This window comes from Eschscholzia californica, unplaced genomic scaffold (assembly GCF_041429995.1).
Source record: "Eschscholzia californica isolate CP2 unplaced genomic scaffold, dmEscCali1.0.p SCAF_6, whole genome shotgun sequence".
Lineage (NCBI taxonomy): Eukaryota > Viridiplantae > Streptophyta > Magnoliopsida > Ranunculales > Papaveraceae > Eschscholzia > Eschscholzia californica.
In genome coordinates, this window is record NW_028238483.1 from 42,146,761 (window position 1) to 42,171,424 (window position 24,664).

Sequence of the window (24,664 nt, forward strand, 5' to 3'; positions counted from 1 at the left end):
AAATTATAAACCAAGTAGAGAAATGGAGGTCGTCCAAGTCTGTCGAACGAAATATTGTAAAAACAATCACGAACTCCTCTTTCTTGCACTTCCAATCGGTTGCATCGTGGACTATGGATCGATAGTTAGATGCCTAATCGTCATATTTTCCATGGTTGTTTAAACAAGGAATCGTCGATCTTCGTCAATGGACGAATCGTGGTGTCGTATTATTCATGAAGAACTACGAAATCGTCGATCTTCATCAATGGATGAAACATCAATCTTTATCAAAGAACGGATCACCTTAAGAAACCACCACCTTTACCCACTTCCTCTTCCCTAAATGACAATTGAAAATGGTTAGTCGGATGATGATTTTTTTATATTGGTGAATCAGATCTTCTTCCCATACCAACATTTTCGTCTCATTTCTACAGTTATACCACTCTGCTATACTCCAAAACTCTGTTGGGATGGTAATAGATGTAAAATTAAGGCAAGAAACGAAAACAATACACTCGCAGAAGAAAAGGAATATAGATTCCAACGAAGGGAAAACCCTTCACCAGAAGAAACGATGAACTTTACAGTTTTCTCTCTAGAAATGCGGTTATTCATAGAGAAGAGTAAACTTAAAAATTATTGAAATATTGTAATTTTATTTACGATCAAAGAGTGATCCAGTATTATGGAGTAGATTTTAGTGATAAATACATTTATTATTAACTACGACATAAATTTTACGTGAAGTTCTTTTTATTCTTAATGACTTCGTACTTTACTTACACTCCCCCCACATAATTGGAAGAATGAGTAAACACGTAATTGTCACTATACATTACATAGAATAACCAGAAAATTGTGGTGAACACAACATTTCAAATACGTTAAACACGATCGTACAGTAACAAACTCGATCGCAACTTGACTTTATCCTATACATTTACATTTTCAAACTGCACGAGAACAATCTAATTGGAGGAATAAACCACACGAGCCAGTTCAACAAAAAAAAAAAAACTACACGAGCCCAAATTTGACTCCACCATAGTTGGGATTAACATGACAATTAATGGATAGTCCAATATTCGAACACAAGTTACAGTATATATATGCAATACATGTCATGTACATTTATACGATTATATTGAGTTTCTTCGAATTATCAAAATTTCACTTATTTATTTTTGTACCGAACTCTCATTACATTACAGAGAATAAACTCCAGAAATCCCTGGAGGTCTCAGGTTCGAATCCCAGAGAAGGTGGAATCTTTGGTTATTTGATTTGGGATTATTAGGGTGTAAATAATGTAGTTGGGCTTTAGGTCATTGTCATGTTTGGCTATAGGCCCGGTCTTGTTTCAGTTTGAGTGGGCAGTTATTGAGCGTATCACATCTTTGATGTATCAATGCCAAATGTAACGACATACGTAGATCGTAGTCGATTTCAAAAAAAAAAAAAAATATACAGATTTTTGGAAAAATAATAGTAATAATTTTGTTAGTGAAATAAAATCTCTATATTAAGCATTGGGTGAGTCTTTACAGCCCTCACTGGGTCATAACAAGAGACCCTTCCTTTAAAAGTGGACATTAATAAGAGACACTATGTCTTTTGACCTACCATAAATTACTACTCCACTATATTGTGGGTTTAGACAAAGGGGTTAAACACCCACCCTACTAACTTCAATTCCAAGGGAGGGTGGTGACTACTGACCCATTTGCATGTGCATGGTGGTCAGAGATCACGTGCCATGTTTATACATTATCTTCTGTCACGACCAAATTTCCGTTACTTTTCTCTCTTTTACCATTTGTAATAATAAAAGCAGTAACTGCTATTCACCCAACATTTAATTGCACCACGATCTTTAAACCCCACGTCGTGTAACGATGATGACACGTGGCATACTCATCATTTAATGCTCAGCGACGTGCGTAGTAAATGCTTATTTAACACGTCGTGATATATGTGAACACCCAAAAGGCGTTTGTGATTTCGGTGGGATTTTGAGATAAAATCCATGACTCATCCATTCCATATGTAGCCGCGATTTAGACAACTGTGTTTGGAAACCAAAAATCAACTTATGTTATTTTGTGTCCTTAATGTTAGTTTTCATCTTTACTTCCTGCTACCATCACCACCACCGTCATTATAACTAATTCGACCACTTGTGGTTGCATCAACATCGCCACTTCTCTCTCCCTTTCGTTTTTCTATATCTCCTCTATCTAGCTCTTTCTCCTACCGTTTTCCCTCTCTTCCTTCTTCGGTCGGCGAAGGGGACCTTTGTTGGAATAACTGATCTGGTTTGGCGGATTGATTCTCGCAATGAGGGTAATCTCCTCTAGCATTTTAACTTAAAGGACTAACTTTATTATGATGTACTTCTCTTGAATTTTTTTTGTTCATAATTCCTTGAGAAACTCCTTCAGTTTGAGATTCATTAGCAATTATTGCTGAAAACAAAAAGACAGAATCTGAGTGAACTCGTTGCAAATTTTGGGATTTTAATTACAAGCTTTTGTTCCATAAAATATTGATTACTTATTAGATATTTGAATTTAGGGTTTAAGTTTTTAGGAAGATGATTCTATGGGGTGACTTGAGTCGGTGCACGAGTGTCGTTGCACTTGTAGGAGCAATAGAAGGCAAACTCTCTCTCTCTGAAGTCTAGACTGAGACCTTTCACTAGCTGAAGGATCTGATATATTTGAAAATCATAATTACAATGCACGAAAGACTCTTTGAAAGTAGTCGAAATTAGAATCAGATAATACTAAGCCCGGAAGGGATCCCTCCACTACACATGATACATAAAGTCATATAAGGCGTAGTTATATTGGAATAGAGCCAATATTTAGTTAAAGAAATGGTGAGATAGAGTGTTGGATTTGGAAATCATAGTGAGAGAGCGGGGAAATAAGATTTTTCCCGCCAATAAGGGTGATAGATGGATGACAGGTCATTCGGAATATCAACATCGGGGATTGGGGTTTGAATTTTGAAATCACAAGGGAAAAGAAAGAAGAAAATTAATTGGGTGATATAGTTCTGGTTCTGGGGTCCAGTTGGAAAGTACGGTCGGGTGTTGGAGCCTGGAGGAGTAAAAGAAAAAGTAAGAGAGAGAGAGAGAAAGTGGCTTTTGTGGTGTCCGGAGGGTCGCGAGTACGAGGTCTGATGTGGACCATGATGTTACTAGACGTGGGTCGACATACCCGACTTTCCCCACCCACGTCTCTCTTTCTATATCTCACTCCACCGTATTGCTTCTCCCAATAATCCCATCAATTGCCAATAAGTCCTCGCCCAACTACTAATCTACTCAGTCTCAAGTAATTTAGATTGTAATTCGTCCCAATTATTAGACTCTGATGACTCATGTATTGGTTGTTATTATAGTAAATATTTCCAGTATTAAGATTGGTTAATTTGCCGGTATATAAGCTGTTTTCTTTAGATGTAGTATTCGTTTCTCAAATTTTTTATTCAAAATGGAACTTTAATTTTCTATCACCCGTTATCGTATTGATGAATAAATGTTTTTTTTTTAGATACATTATGATGATGTGTAAACATTTATTATAGATACTCTTTTAGAGAGACATTTTTTAATTTATTAAATTGAGTTAGTTTAGAAATTTCGATTAGATGCAAAAAAAGTTCAGGACATCTTTATTTTGATAATCAAACACAAAACTCTTACGAGAAATTCTAATCATCCTTCATTTTGGTATTTCTTTCAGCCATCCACTTGATGTAACGTATTTGAGCGTGGAATAAATAGAGATAATGGTGAAAATATGTGCTCAAGTGATATCGCTACATCAGGAGGAAGGCTATCAATTGGAGGGATGAATATAATTATTAAACTACATTTAACATTCATAACTTTTCAAATGTTACGGTTGTGTGTGTAGATGGTTTGAGAGTTCATGTAAGAGAAAAAATGACATTTGAAATGTTTTGTCTTTTTCTGACGGTTGGTGTAGGAGGAGGCTGTCATTCCCGCCAAAATTCAAAGCGAGGAAGAAGGAAGTAATCACGGGGATAAAGGAAAGTCAAAGATATTTTTGTTGGAAGTGGGGAAAGTGGTATCCATCTCTCTCCCTCTCTATCATACACTTTTGGTCACTAGAAGATTTTGGTAATCAATACTTCCTGACTAGTACTTGTTATTTTCTTCTTCATTAGATGATGCATATGTAAACAGAATTTAGAGTAGCATAATTGATGTTGAACATTACAATTAAACTTGTTAATGTCGCCTAGAGTAATATTTATCATTTCACTAGAAGATTTTCCTTTTTATCTTCGAGAAGTAATTAAACCCGTCTAACAACAAGATGTGAGTGTACTATGGCCCCAAACTAGACCAATTATTCTTATAAAACAAAAGTTGATTTAGAAACTTTACAATTTTACTACGTATTTATTTGAACGGTGTACGTCTCTTTAGTATAGAGATTAACGTCCAAATAGGAGTGTATAAAACTAACAGAAAGTGAGTGTAAAAAGCAAACACACAAAGAAAGAGGAAATTGTAAAGATATTCTTAACATGTCCTTGCAACACCACGAAGATTGATGCTTTTGATCCAAGCATGTTCATACCACTTCTTGGTTTTTTTTTTCACTTTAAACAATTACCACCAACTCATCACCACATCATCCTTAATGACCTAATCTACTTTGTTAATTTTTAAAGGTTAAAATGTAAACTTAAACATTAAAAAGAGCATGAAAATACATTACACCCACAACTCAATGAATACACTATATTAATTTATAAAAATAAAGCATGATATTTGCACGCACATCCGTGATAATTAATTTTATTATCAAGTGCTATTTTTATTATTATCACGTAGTTGCATCTTACTTTAATATAAAATTAAAAAATAAATGAAATATCTGTTCCACTACACAAGATTCAGGACATATTATATAATTAGTTAGACCATAAGAACAGTTAGAGCCCTTAAAATGTCGAGCACGTATATATAAACTATATTATGTGTATCTCTTAGAGTATTATTTCCTGTTTGACTCAATATACTATCTTTACGAATTACGACCGCATATATAATAAGATTGTTTTATGATTTTTTTTGGTTGTCAATAGTTTGAATAAGTACTCGGAATGCAACTGTATCCTCGGTCTATTACTTTCATTCTAGTGAATGTCACAACTGTTAAATTGTTCGTCAAATTTATTTTCAGAATGACAACACAAATACTAATTGCCGAACTGTTAAATAGAGATTGTATAAGGACTCAAGGAAGGAAGGAGCTGACCAGTTTTTGAGATTTATTATTTTAATTGCCGAACACAAAGCACGTACTGTATAAGTACATGTCTGGATGATTCTAACACGACCTCAACCCATTTAAATTTTAAAATATTCTTTTTTCAAATCTAGGGAAGGATCGGCTTGTTGAAAAGAAGGCCAGCATCATATTACTTTTTCGTTTTTTTTGTAGCTGTCAATTTTAATTTTAAATTTGAACAAGACTACCCACTACGCGTTAGTAATTGGACTGTATTTTACTCGGCAAGAGCTACACCTTATGATATCAACTACAAAGCACATAATGGGGTCCTCGATATAGGCTTTGCGCGAGACTTGAAAAGTGTTACTCACAGACCGTAGCTGATTACTAACTTTTATGACTTAAAGTTTTGCGGAAGTGTCCAAAGAAATGGGTAGAAGATAATCACAAGTAAGACGTTGATTTGTATAAATGAATTCTCGATTATAGGATTGTAGTACACTGCTCTATATGTTCTCCTCACATCCCAGATATCGTGTCTTTGGAATTTGGACCTTCTTCTCAAGCTGCAACTAGAGCTGAACTGGTAGAGAGTACCAATATGACAATATCGATATCTCGATGAATAACATCAAAACTTGTGCATAAAAACAACACGATCACATGCGTAAAATAGAATTCAAACATCAATCAGATTGAATATATCATAAGGATTAAGTATTTACAACTCTCATAAACTGTTTAAGGATACTGATAAACTAAAGGTCAGACAAACTATCGCAAAAACCATTATTATACAATTATACCCTAATAACACGAAACATATAAACGGAGCAGCACAAAGAGCTTATAGTTCTTGAAAAGTTAAGAATCACATGAGTTATTATCTTTCAACAACAAAAAAAGAGTCACTATCTATACTGCTAATGGAAAACAAAGTAATTATGTAAGAAAAGAAGAAACCTTACCATTAAGCAAAAAAAATCTAAAGGAGATAAAGAGATCGACGGCTAATAATGTGACACATAATAATATTAGGTAGAAGCTGGGATTACAATCACTAGCTACTAGTACATAATAACACTTGATTTAGGTAGTAGCTTGGCTTGCAAGTCTGGGTTTTGATTGCTAAAACTACCATTACTTTCTACTTATTAATTGAATTAGTAATTAAGATGGACGGTGGTTATCTCATAATTAACTTAATAAAAGGTCCAACCAAAATCATGTAAAAAGTAGTATAAAGCATTTGTTGGTTGAACAGTTTAGCCAGAAAATAAATACCAACAAAACATTCTTAATTCTTTATTTTATTCTACTCCAAAACAATAAAAGTCACTTTTAAGTAATTATCTACTAGATTAAACTTCATGTAGTTTTCCAGTAAAGAGAATAGACTCTATTGCTAAACAAAAAATAACCCAAAATCTCCAATTGCAAAGGTTTCTGGTACAAGTTGAATTAGGGGTGGGATAACGGCCCGGAGGCCCGATACCCGCTTGGGTCCGCCCGGGTCCGTTAGGTACCGCGGGTACCCGATACCCGTGACGGGAAAAGCCCGGCCCGTCAGTCGGGTAGTTAGCAGGCGGGAAATGGTCATCTCCCTTTGACCGGGTGACCGGACCGATTAACCCGTCCGATTAAAGACCGATGGTTAATACCGATAGGCCCGACTATTAAGTATCGAAATAACAACCTACCTCGACCGATAGGCCCGTCATATCCCTTTGTGACTAATATACTAATATCTCACTTTTTTCCCTTTTGTTATTTTAAATACCCACAATATTGTAATGTTACTTTTTTTTTGTTGAAAGCATTAGTCTTACATGTAAATTGTAAGTGACCAAGTCTAAGTGGTATTTAAGAGTATAAGAATAGTTAATGAAATCTAATTTTAACTTTTCATTTAGGTATTATTTAATTGTAAATTAGGTGGTTTGGCCCGATACCGTCCGACCTATACCGGTGAGTCCCGACCGGTCTCTCGGTCACAAGCGGGATTTGGTCAATGGAAATGTTGATTTTGACCGGACCGGACCGACCAAGTAAATAGGCGAACATTGATTTTGAGTGCCCGACCGAGACCGACCGATGAAGTTAAGGCCCGCGGTCGTCCCGACCGGACCGATTCCCACCCCTAAGTTGAATACATTTTAGAGAATCATCCAAAATCTATATTAAAATCCCCTCATTCTTGTTACAAAAATATTAGCGTTAGAATTTCTTGTAGACCTCGATAACGCCAAAAATGAGAAGTTACAATGCCGTAGTAAGCAACTTTCTGCTTAAGTAAAAAACTAAAATTGAAAGGACCGAGTCAAATGCGCCCTTCATTGTTGTTGAAGACACCCCTTTCCTTCTTACTCTCCCCTAAAATTTGCCTGTGTAATGGTAGTGGTGTTTATGGTATGTGTCCGTAGTATGGTGGTAAACCTTCATAGTTATTGATATTGTCCGCTTTTGACACATATACCGAAGTCCATGAGTACGAGTTTTATTCTTGATGAAGGCTCCACCAGTCCAAACCAAACAACCAGACAATTGCTAAGCTTGCCTATAGCCCTCGCTCTAGACGCTCTCCATACAATGTGAGTCTATCAAAATGTGTTAGTTTTAGTGGTGGCCGTGATCGTAACACTGGCACATTGCTGCACGATTCGCAGTTGAGTCCGGCGTTGGGTTGCTGTGGTACTGAAACTTGTTGGTATAGATAATTGTGTCGGGATGGTTGTAAGGTTGGTGTTTGGTGCACCTTGGTGGGGCTGGTGGAGTGGTGATGGTACAGTGTTGGTGTTGGCCTTGCCGCCAAGGGTGGTAGTGGTGTGGTCGGACTGAAACTATATAGAGCCATATAATACTGATTGAAAGAGAAGACAATTGGGCCTGCTGCAAAATACCAACACATCAGCATCACGAATATAGAGCATAGTACAAACATAAGCATGAAGATCACAGAATAACAAAGATGGAAATATTTCATAAACTATATAGAGAAATATATAGTATTGGAAAAATTTCAGAACTATTTCATCAAAGAACAGATAGGTTTCAGCCAAAATCTAAAAATCCCTTACAATCAGGGTTTCTTCATTTTGTCGAGGCAGTATAATTAAAATCTTCAAGATAAATTGGAGCAAGTGGTCTGGCCATTTATAAATCATTTCCCAATCATTAACAGTTACATCCAAACATACAAACCCAAATCCCTTTATTCCAAGAAGACCTTACTAGTGCGTCTCTTCTGATCCCTAATAGGTAAATGAATATAAATCGAAAGTAAATACACTACAAATCTTGCTCCACTCTCATCTACAATATGGAGGAGGTGGAACGAAACCATAAAAATTATCATCCTTCCATTTGATCAAAATCTTGTTTCCTCGAATCCTCGTAAAACGAAGTAATCCTGCTTCTGGAATCATATCAGACAAGTTATCTCCACCAGTTCTTGGTTTCTCAACTTATTTCGAAACAACTACTTTTTTTCGCCTCAACCATTTCGCCTAACATAAATAGTATTAAAATCCAGACGGAAATAGCACATCTGAGTCTACTACTAGTAGTCGACATCTTTTGTTAAGTTAGACCTTTTAAAAGTTTTTCTCCTTATAATCTTTGCCTTATTTGTTATGTGTTCTATGTAGCTCCTACTTGTGTATATAGGAATAGAAATAATTGTAGATGTTAAAACTAAAAGTCGCGGAAGCTATCGAACCTATCCTAGAAATTGATCCGATTATGAAGATTAATCGAAAAACTAAGTCAAAATCAAATATGCGAACAGAATTTAACGAGGTTCGGCTTGGAAGCCTACGTCTTCGGGCGAACAAGAAATCTTTATTGAAGGATAGATGAAGACGACTCACACAACCCGCAAGTTCGTCCCAAGATGGTACCGTATAGAATTTAACTTCTATACTAAATCTTCGACGACCGAGAAATTTAACACCGCTCAAAAACTATGAAAAATTTCTCACTCTTGCTCTCTCTCTAACTCTCTAAAGAAGAGTTGTTGTTGCTTGTGTTGGTTGATGATAGGCTCTCAATACCCCATATATATATATATATATGCAAGGGTTTCCAATTTTTGAGTCCAATTTGGACTCAAAATTGGAGTCGGTGGAATGGGATACCAATTCCACCGACCTTCACCAAACCGCCTACCAATTTGATGAAATCGCCTCATTGATGAAACTGCCTCATTGATGAAACTGCCTCCACCTCCAATTGATGAAACTGCCTCTTACAATTCTCCACCTCGTACATAATTTGATACACTCCAAATTTTGGACGAACACCAGGATACTCCTTGTAAGATATATCTGCTTCTTGTAACTTCATCCGACTGCGCCATATGACCATGGCTGCCTACGTACCCTTTTACAGGATCAAGCTACCGTAGTTCTACCAACCCTTCACATAAAGAAAACCTTGTCGCCATTACGCCCTTTCGGGCAACTTAACACGAGCTGATTTGCAGCAATTCCAGACAATGCTGAAACTTGCTACACGTCACCACTTTAGTCAAAATATCCGCGGGATTCTCATCTGTGTGTACCTTCATGAGAGAAACACCACCTTCCTCTATGACATCTCGTACAAAGTGATACCTGACATCGATATGCTTAGTACGAGCATGATGGACCTGATTCTTCGCCAAGTGGATCGCACTTTGACTATCACACCATACATCCACGCACTCCTGCTTAATCCCTAGATCATCCAGAAGACCCCACAACCACAATGCTTCCTTCACACCCTCGGCCATAGCCATATACTCGGCCTCCGTAGTAGATAACGCAACTGTAGATTGTAACATCGATCGCCAACTAACTGGAGCACCATGTACCTTAAATACATAACCAGTAGTAGATCGTCTTCTATCTAGATCGCCAGCATAATCCGAGTCAACACAACCGCTTACCTGACATGTGTCTCCACCAAAGCACAAACCCGTATCAACAGTACCCTTCAAGTATCTCAAGACCCACTTCACAGCTTCCCAATGTGTCTTCCCCGGGTTTGCCATAAACCTACTAACCACACTGACCGCCTGTGAAATATCTGGACGAGTACACACCATAGCGTACATCAAACTGCCAACTGCACTAGCATACGGTATACGATCCATATGATCCTTCTCCACCGTAGTAGTGGGAGATTGTTTTCCCGAGAGCCTGAAGTGTGGTGCCAAAGGTGTTGACACCGCCTTCGCATTCTGCATCCCGAACCGAGAAACTACTCGTTCGATGTAACCTTTTTGATTCAAGTACAGTTTCTTACTTGACCGCTCTCTCTTAATCTCCATTCCCAGTATCTTCTTTGCAGCGCCCATGTCTTTCATCTCAAACTCTTGACTGAGTTGAGATTTCAACTTATCTATCTCCACCATGCTTCGAGAAGCAATAAGCATGTCATCCACATACAAAAGGAGATAGATAAAGTCACCTTCGCGAAGTTTCTTGATGTATACACAACAATCATAGTCACTTCTGCGAAAACCATGCTTTAGCATGAAAAAATCAAATCGTTTGTACCATTGGCGAGGGGATTGTTTCAATCCGTAAAGAGACTTCCTCAAACGACATACTTGATTTTCTTTACCCTCAACCTTGTATCCCTCAGGTTGAGCCATATAAATTTCTTCTTCCAAATCTCCGTGCAAGAAGGCAGTTTTAACATCGAGTTGTTCCAGCTCAAGATCACTGTGAGCAACAATACTCAATAGCACCCGAATAGAAGTATGTTTCACGACTGGTGAGAAAATCTCATTGTAGTCGACCCCTTCTTTCTGTGCATAACCCTTGGCCACTAGTCTTGCCTTATACCTTGTACCCTTGCTTTCAGAAGAATCCTCTTTCTTCTTGTACACCCATTTACAACCAATAACAGACTTACCTTCGGGCAATGGGACAACCTCCCATGTCTGGTTCTTGTGAAGAGACTCCATCTCTTCTTGCATAGCAACCAACCAACTCTCTCTTTCCGCCGCGGTGATAGCTTGTTTGAAGGTGACCGGCTCGTCGTCTTCCACCGAGAGTGCATATTCAACCACATTTGCCTGCCCGTAATGCCTAAGAGGTTTGTCTGACCCTAACCTCTGTACCGGCTTATATAACCGTTTCGGCCTAGTGTGTACCGAAACATCCTGCTGTTGTTGTTGTAAAACTTGTGTACCTTCCCCTTGAACCTCCTCATGATCGGGTTCATCAATTTCCTCATCCTGAGTTTTATCCTGATGCTCCACCTGATCATGATTCCTAGAAACCCGTTGGTCTTCGGCTTCTACTTCCACTACTTGAGCTTTAGTAGACCCAACATCACCACAACTAGGCACCGTAGCTTTCGCCATAGCTACAATAGATGACTCATCAAACACCACATCTCTGCTGATTACAAACTTCTTGTCTTCCATACACCATAGCCGATAACCTTTAACTCCTGTAGCATATCCTAAGAAAATTGCCTTCTTTGCTATATTGTCAAGTTTGTTACCTTTAACATGGTAATAGGCCGTACAACCGAAAACCTTAAGTCTCTCGTAATCTGCATGTTCACCTGACCACACCTCGTAAGGTATGCCGCCATCTAAAGAAGAATGTGGAGACCTGTTCACAATATAACAAGCTGTAGCAACAGATTCTGCCCACCATTCTACGCCTAATCCCGAATTGGAGCGCATACATCTAGCCTTCTCAAGTAGTGTACGGTTCAATCTCTCTGCGACTCCATTCTGCTGAGGTGTGTTTACTACTGTCTAGTGCCTCACAATGCCTTCCTGATTACAAAACTCCTTGAATGCCCCATCCGTGTACTCGGTCCCATTATCCGACCTTAACGTCTTCAGCTTTCGACCAGTTTTGTTCTCAACCATTGCTTTCCACAACAGGAATGTGTTGAATACCTCATTCTTATGCTTCAGGAAATAAAGCCAGACAAATCTCGAATGATCATCAACGAATGTAACAAAATACCTGGAACCACCCTTGGAAGGTAACTTTGCCGGTCCCCAGACATCGGTATGTACGTAGTCTAATACCTCTTTGCTCCTGTGCTTGCTTGTAGAGAACGTCACCCTGTGTGCCTTCCCGAACACACAATGCTCACAAAACTCCATGCAAGGCTTCTTCATGTCCTTCAACAAGCCTTTCCCGCACATCAGAGATAGACCCTTTTCTGACATATGCCCAAGGCGCATATGCCAAAGCCTCGTACTAGCCGTTGGATCCCTTCCACTGATTCCTACTGCTACATCTCCAGTAATTGTTGTCCCCAAAAGTTTGTATAAATTACCGTAACGAGTACCTCTCATTACCACCAAAGAACCCTTAACGACTTTTATGGAGCCATTCTCTATAATTATCTTACAGCCGTTCCGCTCCAACACACCAAGGGAAATTAGATTTTTCCGCAAATCGGGTATGTGTCTTACGTCCGTCAATGTTCTCACCACTCCATCGTGCATCTTGATACGTATTGTTCCGAGTCCCACAGTTTTACATATACTATCATCACCCAGTATAACTGTACCACCATCTATACTCCTATAGGTAGTAAACAACTCCCTATTTGGACACATATGGTGTGACGCCCCTGAATCAAGCATCCACTTATCGAAGATTTTCTCAGACACCTCTGTCACCGAGAAACATTCATCCGCCTCTTCTGACACATATCCCGCCTCTTGCATCTCTTGTTTCTCCTTGTAGCCTTCGTTCTTTTGCTTCAACTTTCTCTTTGGACAAGCCGCTTTAAAGTGGCCAAGCTCACCACAACTAAAGCACATTTTCTTGAAAGAGCCTCTAGATTTGGATCTAGATTTCCCGCCCTTTCCCTTTCCCCTTTCATTACTCCTCCCCCTCGTTACAAACAACCCTTGTGCTTGTTCTTTGTCTACTCCACCCGACGCCATACTGCTAGTAGCAACCTTACGAAGGTCATCCGCTAATAGCGAATTTCTCGTCTCTTCCATGCTTAGACTATCACCAACAAGCATCAAAGTTTGAACAAGGTTTTCATAGGATTTAGGCAATGAAAGTAACAATATGAGGGCTTGGTCCTCATCCTCAACCTTAACATCAATATCCTTCAAATCTGAGATAATCCTGTCAAACCTATTCACATATTCCTGAATAGAAGAACCCTCTTCCATTCTACATGTGAATAATTTGGATTTTAAGTAGACCCGATTCGTTAAAGTTTCCGTCATGAAACTGCTTTCTAGCTTTAACCACACACCCGCCGCCGTTGTTTCTCCGTCTACTAGGAACGTCACGTCCCTCTCAAGACACAACATAATGGTAGCCCGTGCTTCGAGATCCAACTCCTCCCAATCCTCATCTGACATATCTCCTAGTTTCTTTCCCGTCAACGTCTTGTGTAATTTCTGCGAGATTAACAGATTCTTCATCTGCATCCGCCAATAAGAAAAATCGTTTTTCCCATTGAACTTCTCTATCTCATATTTCCCTGATTTGACCGTACCACTTCTCGATCCCATCTTCTTCTTCGTTCAATCTCAACAAGGCTCTGGTACCAATTGTTAGAACTAAAAGTCGCGGAAGCTCGAACCTATTCAAGAAATTGATTCGACTACGAAAATTAATCGAAAAGCTAAGCCAAAATCAAATATGCGAGCAGAATTTAACGAGGTTCTGCTTTAAAGCCTACGTCCTTGGGCGAACAAGAAATCTTTATTGAAGGATAGATGAAGACGACTCACACAACCCGCAAGTTCGTCCCAAGATGGTACCGTATAGAATTTAACTTCTATACTAAATCTTCGACGACCGAGAAATTTAACACCGCTCAAAAACTATGAAAAATTTCTCTCACTCTTGCTCTCTCTCTAACTCTCTAAAGAAGAGTTGTTGTTGCTTGTGTTGGTTGATGATAGGCTCTCAATACCCCATATATATATATGCAAGGGTTTCCAATTTTTGAGTCCAATTTGGACTCAAAATTGGAGTCGGTGGAATGGGATACCAATTCCACCGACCTTCACCAAACCGCCTACCAATTTGATGAAACCGCCTCATTGATGAAACTGCCTCCACCTCCAATTGATGAAACTGCCTCTTACAGTAGATCTTATCTGTTCTACCACTTTACATATTGTCTCCCTAAGCATGTCCCCCCAAACCCTAAACCCGATACTTCTGTGGTGATGTTCAAAAAGAGAAGCTAGAGAAACAAAAATTATCATAGGCAAACCATTGACAATTTAATAAAGAAGAGAGTAAGAACACAAGTGACATAAATTAACATCATACTTTACCTCCAGGTGTTGAACGATGACATCTCTCCTTTGTGATGCAAACTACTGTCCCCAGTCTGAAAAGAATGTCTTTAATTCCTTGCTTATGACAGCACAAGGATGGACAAATTAGAAAACATAGTACATGGTCTTTCCCGCTTTGTGTTTGTTTTCACAGTCGAAGCAATCTCGGTTCTCTCTTTCTTTAAGAGCTTTGAACTTTCATTCTGTGCACCACACTGGTTCATATGTGGAGCCAATCTTAAATCATAATGTTGCTTGCCATTGTATCTATAACGAGTTTCAGTTAGTAGATTACAAATGCAGCAACACCCTTTCGCTTACTTCTAAGGTAGAAAACAGCAAAATAAAAACAACATGAGTAATCTTTCACAAGGGCTGAATTCATGAATACAGTACAGAAGCCGGTGCGGAACATACACAGCACTAACATCATAAAACTCGATATACTATGAACAAGAACACGATGAACATAACTGCTTTTGTGGTACAAATCTGTTCTAACCTAGGAGGTGTGGAAGAGAGGAAAGCAAACAAGTCTATAAGAGTGGCTCCCAAACTCCATCTTTTAGTTCCTAGGAGTAAGTTTCATTTTGAAGCGATACCATTTGTCCCTTTCTTCCAGATTTCAACTCCAGTCTTTAAGTATAAAAATGTAAAATCATGCACTGACAGGCAAAGTTGAACTGATGATGGTTCAATCAGGTTGATATGTTTGAAAAAAAACATGAAATAACATGTATACCAGAGGCCAAGTGGGTTTCACCGTATATAAAGACTGATGTTCCATCTACATAACATAGACAATGATACAGGTAACGGAAGTGTATATTTACTTCACTTAGTTATCAGGTCAGAGTTTTATCAACAATTTATTGTGTCTAGATATACAATTATAACAACATACACAAATACATCGGCCTGAAGTGTTATTTGGCAGTCGTAATTCGTAACACAAAATGTGTGCAAGTACACTCAGATGTACATACTACATACTACATACAAAATCTCACAATTACCCCCACTGAAGTAACTAAAATACAGAGTAACCTGACACAGAAAAAGTACGGCTTATATCGAAATAGACAGCAACATTTCAGCTACCCATATTGCATAAAAAAAACATTACAAGTGCTTCTATCTTCTATCTCTTAAGTCTTAACTTCGTACTACTCAGTCACTACTTGCAGTGCGGATCAAGTCAGAGGTCATTTAGTAATATGTACACTATAAAAATGTTAGGATTGGAGGTTGATAGCATGTTAAAGATAACCAACATTAAGTATAGAGAAATTACTTCGATTAGAGGAATTATTGAAATATGATTGCACAAATAAACAGCACATACTTGACTTTTGATTTGATCAGTGACATCTCCTTCGTGATGCAAGCTATTCGTCCTGGCCTATCATGGTACAAGGGTTGAATAACTAGTAAACAGGGTGCCAACGCTCTTCTCCCACTTTGTTTTTGTCTATAGAAGTTGAAACAATATCTACCGTGTCTCTCTTCAAGAGCTTTCACATTCGATTTCTGAACTACATTGATTCCCCTTTTCGGACTTCAAATATCTAACAGGTACAATAGGATGATGACAGTTGAGGCAAAATCAGATCGTAATGTAGCTCGGCACAGTCCCTTATATAATACAATTTAGAAGTTCAACAATCTTAACGTTTCTTTGATGCAGGAAAACAGAAACAATGAAAAGAATATTATAAAGACATGTAACAGTTGATGAAAAGCAATGTTGGATTCACGAACAAAGTACAAACGACCGAATGAAGTGCCAGAAAATCAAATAAGTACATATCAAGGTCTCATTCGGCAATCTATGGCCAAAGTAGTTTCCACCATTTAACAGATTGCAAGTAATTCAAGACAATGGCACTTTTTTCACAACAAACAAATAGTCCTACACATACTTGATACTTGCATGTAGACCATATTAAATGGCCCAATTTGTTCACTCGACAGTGCATCGATGACATTGCTAAAAAAAATTCACAATGGAGGTGTATATCATCAGGAAGAAAACCAAAACCCATCGGAGAAAAATCACCCAAGTGAGAATATATTTTCATGCAACATGGATGAGGATAGAAACACAAGAAGGCCTAAAAAACATAGGAAAACCAAAGAGCAGGAAAAGATCACTTATCTGCATAGTAAGAAGAGTCAAATAATTCAAGTCTAAAACACATGTTATGTAGTAAACCTATGCGGGAAACCCAATAGGGACGTTCCACAGACCTACAGATTGGCAACAACACTGAAAGCTTGTGTGGTGGTAGATTCTCTGACCTTATGTACACACAATTTACAACCCCAACTACTAACATTATGGAAGGGGCAAACAACACCTATGTCAGAGCAGGTACGGTATTTCTTTTACACAATCTCGTGTCTAAATTCACCATCGCCACAATCTGCTCCAGGATCCAAACTGCAATCATACCACTTCGGATTCTCCGGATAGAAGTTGTCTACTTGTATACCAACAAGACCAGCATCTGTCACTAATGTATCTTCATGTCTTAAGGGCTTAATTAACTTTGAATCCTCACAGTCGAGGATGCTCTTTTCGTCAAATTCACCACAAGCATCATTCAACCATTTATCAGATTTACAGTTCTCGGTCAACAAATTCTTTTTACTCCTATTGTCTGTTCTTACATGATCCCATGTCACAACAACATCATCAAGTGTTTGTCCAAACCTGTCGTCATCTTCTTCGATCAAATCTTTAGCCTTACCATCCCCATAGAGCTGATCATGGTGGTGCTCACCCCAACGAGCTAGATCACTCTCTGCCTCCAACACATCATCTTGGGGCTGCTTACTATGAAGCAGTTCAGTTGGTCTTGATATATCTTCTCTTATACTCCTAAGTCTACTGACAATGTCTGACAGCTCGTGAGACAAAGAACCTAAAAACTCCCGAGGAGTTTTCACAATTTTCCCTTCCAACAAACCCACCTCAGCTTTCAGTTTCCGGACTTGATGCATAACCGAAAGTTGCAAATCCCCATCATCCTTATCCATGAAGTTATAAGCATCTGTCTCCATTTCTTCGCTCATACCATAAACAGTATCTTCATCCAGTAAAACCCCTCCTTTATACCCAACAACTCTATGTATAATCCTTGCATTACCATCCAATGGACCCGGTTCATGCCCTGAATGCACAGCATAAAGCTTAAAAACTGCCGTTCCCTCTTCCTGATAAACAAAAGTTTTATCTTTCTCGTTATAATTAGCTATAGGAACAATTGCCCTAATCCGAAACCCACATCCACATCGCTTCGATGCATAGGGTTCCCTCTTCAAAATCTTAGATTTTTTCGCAGCTGGTTCTCCTGCCCTATGACAAGCGTAATCCTTGACCTCAGCCATGAACGGCTTATACCTAATGTACTTCTGACGAATACAGAGCACAACCTTGTGCTTTGCAGCCAACTGCTGAAGCCTTTGTGGGACTTCCTTAGCAGGAACATCATACGACTCAGTGTACTCAAATCTACGCCTTTTGGATTTAGAAGTAGAACCAGATGCAGCAGAACAAACAGGACAAGAAGAAACACAAACTTTAATAAAAGATTCAGGAATTCCATAAAATTTAGCTCCAACTGTCCATACTTGTTTAATTCTATCAAGGGTATCTTTAAACCCTAAATGTGTAATATCACCATGACAATGAAAAGTAGTAACAATATCTTGCCACTGATCAATATGAGAAACATACTGTGATGAATTGTTCTTAAAATACAAAACCTGATTTCCATGAGCATCAATATGACCATTTAACTTATCTTGAATTCGTTTCCAGGCCGTCAAATAAGCAGTATCTTCATTCCGATCCTTCCAGACTGATTTCCAACTTTTCAGAACCGGCCGAGGAGTAACTCTCCGGATCTCATCGGGCGTAGCTAAACGCCGCTCCAAAATACACTGAACCATTAGGGCATGAGATTGACGGTTGAAAGTATAGAACTGAGATGACATATGTGGTTCAGGACTAACAAATCCAGGAGATCGAATCGCGACTGACTTAGACGACGAAGAAGAAGCTCGTCGATTTCGAGAATCATCGTTATCTGACGAACTAGGGCTTGGAGATTCAACTTGTTTTTCATTATCATCATCTTCATCTTCATCATATTCATCTCCGTAAACTTCAATTTCAGAAATTGAAGGTAATGAAAACGCCTCTTCTTCTTGATGTCTTTGCTGCTGATCTACTTGAATTTGTCTTTGTAAATGAATATGGTGATCGAGAATTTGTGGTTGTAAAGACAAAAGTTCATCTGGTTCTTCATCCATTATGATTGAATTAGGGTTTATGTGGTGGTGGTGATGAAGAAGAAGATGATTTTGGGGTTTACTAGTAGGAATCATCAGAAAGCTAAAAAGAGAGAAGATGATTATCTGAAAAATGTAATTGGAGGAACTTCTTTCTTTACTTCTCACATTAGAGAGAGAAAATGAGGGTTTTGATTTCTATTTGTTTGTTTAATATATCAAAAAGGTAAAGTAGGTTAAGTGAGTAATTTTAAGGTGTAGCTAGTTACAACTTAATAACACTAGTGGTTTGATTTTAGATGTTGAATTTGTAGAAAGTTACCGTTACGATTCGATCTAACAGCTGATGGGTTGTGGAGAAACTTATAACTATGAGTCATGAAGCTTGAGATCATGGAAAATTTGGGTTTGTGTTATATTGAATTCCTTTACTCTTATCCGCCAGGTTACAAACTTTTATATTTCTATAGTTTTTGATAAAAAAAATGTGCTTATTTGTATTGTCTTTACTCAAAGATTGACTAATGGCTCATACCAAACACAAAACTCAAAATAAACCCTTATGCATCAATGGAAGAACAAGATCAAAAGTCAAGTCTATCCGAGACGTAAATGAAATTAGTAGTTTTTTAGGTCAATTCTCGCCGTTTATTGATGAACTTTTCACTCTATAGATAGACTATTGATTCTTATTCAGATTTTGAGTGAATTTATTTGGTAATCTCAATTATTATAGTTGTACTTAATCACTATGTATCGGGGATGAGTTCATCAATACGAACGTATCTTCTCTTACCACAAGTTGACCTCTTGTTCGTAGAGGGTGGTGAAAGCATGATAGTAGCTAAATGGGCCTAAGCAAACAAGATTTGGCGGTGCTCTTACAATTTTAGAATTACCAGCATTCTGGCATTTTGGAGAAGTCAATGCTCCAATTTGAGTTCCTCTAGGAGTGGGAGGGCCCTCACCCAAAAGTCAGAACTCCTTGAAGCCGAGAGTCTGACGATTTCAAAGTGGACTTCCCATTCATAAGATAATAGAGAAGATCTCGAAAATTTCGTGATTTTATCATAACCCAACTAAATCTTAGGAATTTCTAAAGATTGTGCTAAAGGCGCCACTTGATTAGATGAACTCCCTGATGCATTCATGGAGTTGGTTGATGTCAACTGGTAAGTTCCTTAGTATCGTGAAGTGGGAAATAATGCAACTCAAGATTCACCAAACACATCCATGTATCTTGGTTGAGTACCATAAGTCGAAAGGTTAAGCTAGTTAATGAGCATTACTACCCAACTAACAAAACCAAGAAATATAACAAACATGGGAGCAAAAGTTACTAACATTATCCATTAAGCTCAAAAAACAAATCAAGTTCTCTCGTCTTGACATTTCGGGAGCACAGGCGACCACTGAGCTAATAGCTTTTCGTGTGGGGGCTCCTCAGTGAGGCCCGCTATGCTGAAAATACTTTTGTTACACTTGTAATCACCATGAGATAAAAAGATCCCCTAGCAAAGACTTGGTTAGTTTCTTTCATTTTAGCAAGAGTTTGATGTATGAAGTGTTACATCTTCTGGAGGAAGGTATCGGTAAACAAACTCTCGTGCGAGGGCTTGGAGGTCAGTGCCATCTTCAAAGTTCATGTTTTGAGTAGTGGTTGGACTACAACAACTTGTACTTTCGAACGTTGACAGTTGTTGTGGTTGTGACTGCAGAGAGTTGAAATGTATTGGCAGATCAGAGGGAGATAACATGTTCGATGAAGAATGTGGATTAATCATTGCAGAAGATGGAGGTGAAGACATGGTTGGTTGAGATGGTTGCTCTAAGGTTGCAAGGTGTGCCTGAACAAAAGCTAACTCTGCCTGTAAATTCACCACCTATAGTACACAAATTCGAAACTTCTTTTGGTTAGTGAAGTTTATGTTGTAAATACACGTGCATAAAATACGTAGAGCACATTAGCCGACTACACGATGCTCGGAATCAACATTATTTAGTGAATGTGGCCTCGGGCAACACAAGTTCATAGAGAATGTGATGCCGGAAAACATAAAATCATAGAAAACAAGTCACAACAAATGTAGCTGTGGACATTATACATTACTCTTCGTAACGTCATGTGGCATATAGTAGAGTCTAATAAAAAACGATTAGTGACTCACCCACATGACAGCCTAGCACACCGCTTGTCCTACGTGGATAAAACGAAAAGAGGCAAAATCGTCATTTACACTTCTGAAATGATGATATTGCACCTTGTCTTATACGAGATGATGTGGCAGCTAGCGGTGAGCTCGGGCAGTACATGTATCATCGTAGGGCTTGGATCCCACTATGACGGCTCTTAAACTTAGCTATAGAATTTTATATGCAAGAGGTAGGTGGTTGTAAACCTAACTAAAGATTAAAAGACATATAATATTCAAATTTGTGGATTACTTTAACTATTTCCTCTTTGGGTATTTAAAGAAAGATTATATCTAGCTAATAATTGATGAACATAGGTTTAAGTAATTAAGGCTCAAGATCATAGATTGTTATACTTCCTCGAGATGATAAATGAACTCAAATTGGTCAAAATACTAAAAAAATCTTAAATATTTGACTTACTAAAAGTTTACTTGCAAGCTCGGGCAAGCAAAAGATTCATATATCTATCTATATATATATGATGGTGACTGGTAATTATTGTTCAAAGGAAGGAACCCTAATTACTCTTCAAGTGAAAATACAATAAAATGAGCAATAATGAATGAGTTTCATTTAATGAACAAATGTATCAAAAAACCAAATTACTCTTCAAACAAAACCCTAATAACCAAAACTTAATCTAGAGAGACCAAGGTTCTAATCTTACTCCATGAATAGAACTACTTTTTTCATGCACCTACCTCACCATATATATGTTCTGTCACAAGAAACAAAACCCTAATAAGTAGAGAGTATTATATTACAAACCAGACTTTTGAAGATATCTTAATAATTTACCCACAACATGGTGCATGTTAACCGGATCTTTTACTGCACTTACCTAACACACATCTTTTCTCTATCTCTAGAAACATAATAACCCAAATAAATTACTCCAAAAAAGAAAAATGCCATTAATTGGGTTTCAATTAATATAAGAAGTTTCTAATAATATCTTATTTTTGTCCTCTATATATGAATCTTATATATCTTCCAACTTCAAACAGTTTAAGATCCTAACCCTAGTCTTATATTATGGTTACCAGTACTCAACCAAAGTGAATTTAGCATATGTTTACTGAATTAAGGGAAATTGAAAAAAATAGGGTATATATGATGAGATATAGTAAAGGGAACTAGGGTAGATTAATTAGGGTTAATTACCTGTTGTTGAAGAGCAAAGATGTGACCAACACAACCATAAACAGGATCTCTAATACGAGCTAAAGCTTCATAAGAGATTGTAAGAACAGCATCAAGACGTTTATGAATTGGTAAACGTAATAGAAGTTTAGAAACATTACTTGCACCAAATACTTTATGGACTGCTGCAAAATGAGTTGAACCTTGTTCTGCATCAAAATATGGTGCAAATATACACCCTTTTGCACATTTTCTTCTTAAGAATTTACATGCACCACATGGCCCACCACCACCACCACCACCACTACTACTACTTCCACTTCCACTTCCATTTCCATTTCCACTTCTACCACCACTCATCATCATGATCTTGTTTATTTTATTTTTCCCTCTATAGAGACAAATCTTCTTTACTAGTCATGAATAGAGAGAGAGATAAGAGAGTATAGAGTAGTATTTATTAAGAGGAGGGGATAAGAAAAAGGTGGGTGTTGTGTTTGTATAGAGAACTAGTTTGGAGATGGTGGTGGTAGTGGGTTAAAGTTGAAGGAGAGGGACTAGTTTACAGAGGGTGGGACTAGTTTGGAGATTTGATTATATAATAGAGAAGAATTAAACAAACTTTAAAGCCACGGCAAACAATAGAGAGAGAGAGAGAGAAATGAGAGATGACAGAGAGTGTGTGTGTGTGTAGATAGGAGGGGCAGCAGATTGCGTGAAGCAAACATAAATCCGATCAAAGGGACAAATATCAACTTCCAACCGACCCAGCTATGTCCACGTGCGACATGCCCCTCAATCAAATCTCATTCTCTCTCTCTCTCTCTCTATCTAGATCATCATCACCACCACCCACACTCTCTCTGTTTCAACTGTCTTTTCGATCTCATCGATGAATAGTGCGTGCAAGTTGAAACCTGCTACAAGGACAAAACCAAAGGTATTATGAACATACACCCTCAATCTATTAATTCTATCATTGCTCCTCTAATATGCCCATCCATTCCTCCTCTCTCTGTCCCACCGGAACAAAACCTCATACTACACTACGGGGGTGCCAGCTAAGCGAGAATATAATCGTATATTTGGCTTATTATGATGGACACGGTGAATCGTGTGTCTTCACTTGTGTCGGTATCTTTTATATGAGTCGTAGAATTTCGTTCAGAATAAAATCACGTACCATAATTTTAAGTCTATGATGTGTAAAGGGCAAACAACTTGTCATAAATTATTTTAGGGAAATGCTAAAACCAAAAAGGATTTTGACAAAAGAAGTTGTAGTTTAAAATTTTGACTAAATCTTGATCGTCGAGAGAAGAATATCACAACTGCTTCATCAGTTGGGCAACTTCTTCTATCAAAATCTTTTGCTATTCTAGCACTTCCAATCATTTTAATCCCCCTTATTATCCTTCAAACAATTTTTACATCCCTAATGGTCCTAATTGTAACAAGTAATCTACCGTCCGACCAAAAATGCTATACGCATCTCCCCTCTATAGGCGCGTTAGTACGGCCTCCCATGCGCCCCCTCGTTCTATTTTCTTCTGTTTCTTTCTCTCTCAATCTTCAACCAACAAAATCTATTAATCCATCAAAAAGATTAAACCAACAAGAAGATCTCTCATATTTTCGTCTCTCAATTTTGATTCAAAATTAGACTTTAAGCAAATCAAATTTAGATTCTCCAACAAAAACTAAACTTTAAACCTGAATATTAAACCAACAAAAATTCATTACTCCGTAATAATAGTTAAACGTAGAGAGATATGAAAACTCAATTTTACCAACAACTTTTGGTTTGAGTGGTAAGAGGTATATTCTTCTACCTTAGAAGTCAAAGATTCTAGACACGCTCAACAATAAAAAAAAAAAACAATTTTAACTTCCTAGAAACCAATTTCAAGTGATTTTGAATTTAATCTATTTGAGGGGAGAGTCGCATCAAATTACAAAATTAAGTTCAAATCTTTTCGGACACTTCACATTTCCCACCATTAAATATAAGTGAAATAACTCACTATACTGTTTCAAAAAAACTCATACTACTACTATATTAAGAAAAAGATAGATCTATATATATATTTTTTTGTTGATCTATATGGTAGCATTTATAATGTTCTCTTTAGGGAGTCAAAGTAGATCTACGGAGTCAAGAGTACAAGTACAGTCAGACTACACATGAGATGGTGGGGGTAAGAAAAAGATCATCAATGATCATCAATGTGATAGGACCCATTTAAAGAATGGTAGGGTCCAAGGAAGAAATAGATTTGATATATTTTGGTCAGCTAGGGTTAGGGTTTGAAACAAGGGATGATAGATAGATAGGTGTTGAAAAAGTTAGGAGAAGCAATAAATGAGAAAGTGATAAGTTAGTAGTCAAGTAAGCCGCACTGATTATCACGCAAAACCATGCCCATCCATCCATCCATCTACAAGTAGTACTGTTTGTTCTTCCAAACATGCCCACTTT

At 37.8% G+C, this 24,664-nt stretch overlaps 2 protein-coding genes and 1 long non-coding RNA gene across 3 annotated transcripts; 1 reads left to right on the top strand and 2 right to left on the bottom strand.

Annotated features, from left to right (window-relative positions):
* The first annotated feature begins 1,969 nt into the window (after positions 1-1,969).
* On the top strand, positions 1,970-4,245 carry LOC147535129 (uncharacterized). The gene is made up of 2 exons (XR_015227175.1): positions 1,970-2,328; positions 3,738-4,245. It is a non-coding gene; the product is annotated as an uncharacterized LOC147535129 (long non-coding RNA).
* A 12,352-nt stretch (positions 4,246-16,597) lies between these two features.
* Positions 16,598-19,060, bottom strand: LOC147535130 (uncharacterized). Its single transcript, XM_086651138.1, has one exon. The coding sequence runs from the start codon at positions 18,940-18,942 to the stop codon at positions 16,936-16,938; it is 2,007 nt and encodes a 668-aa protein (XP_086507264.1). The 5' UTR covers positions 18,943-19,060; the 3' UTR covers positions 16,598-16,935.
* Positions 19,061-20,172: 1,112 nt separating this feature from the next.
* On the bottom strand, positions 20,173-22,814 carry LOC147535131 (LOB domain-containing protein 19-like). The gene is made up of 2 exons (XM_086648342.1): positions 22,207-22,814; positions 20,173-20,729 (listed from the first exon to the last, which is right to left on the bottom strand). The coding sequence occupies exons 1-2, from the start codon at positions 22,549-22,551 to the stop codon at positions 20,388-20,390; spliced, it is 687 nt and encodes a 228-aa protein (XP_086504468.1). The 5' UTR covers positions 22,552-22,814; the 3' UTR covers positions 20,173-20,387.
* Between the last annotated feature and the right edge of the window lie 1,850 nt (positions 22,815-24,664).

Bases quoted from the DNA above. Each gene is read 5' to 3' on its own strand.
- LOC147535130 (XM_086651138.1), bottom strand. From the start codon at position 18,942: ATGATTCCTACTAGTAAACCCCAAAATCATCTTCTTCTTCATCACCAC.
- LOC147535131 (XM_086648342.1), bottom strand. From the start codon at position 22,551: ATGATGATGAGTGGTGGTAGAAGTGGAAATGGAAATGGAAGTGGAAGT. The intron at 20,730-22,206 runs GTAATTAACCCT...TGTGTACTATAG, and splicing joins TCTTTGCTCTTCAACAACAG to GTGGTGAATTTACAGGCAGA.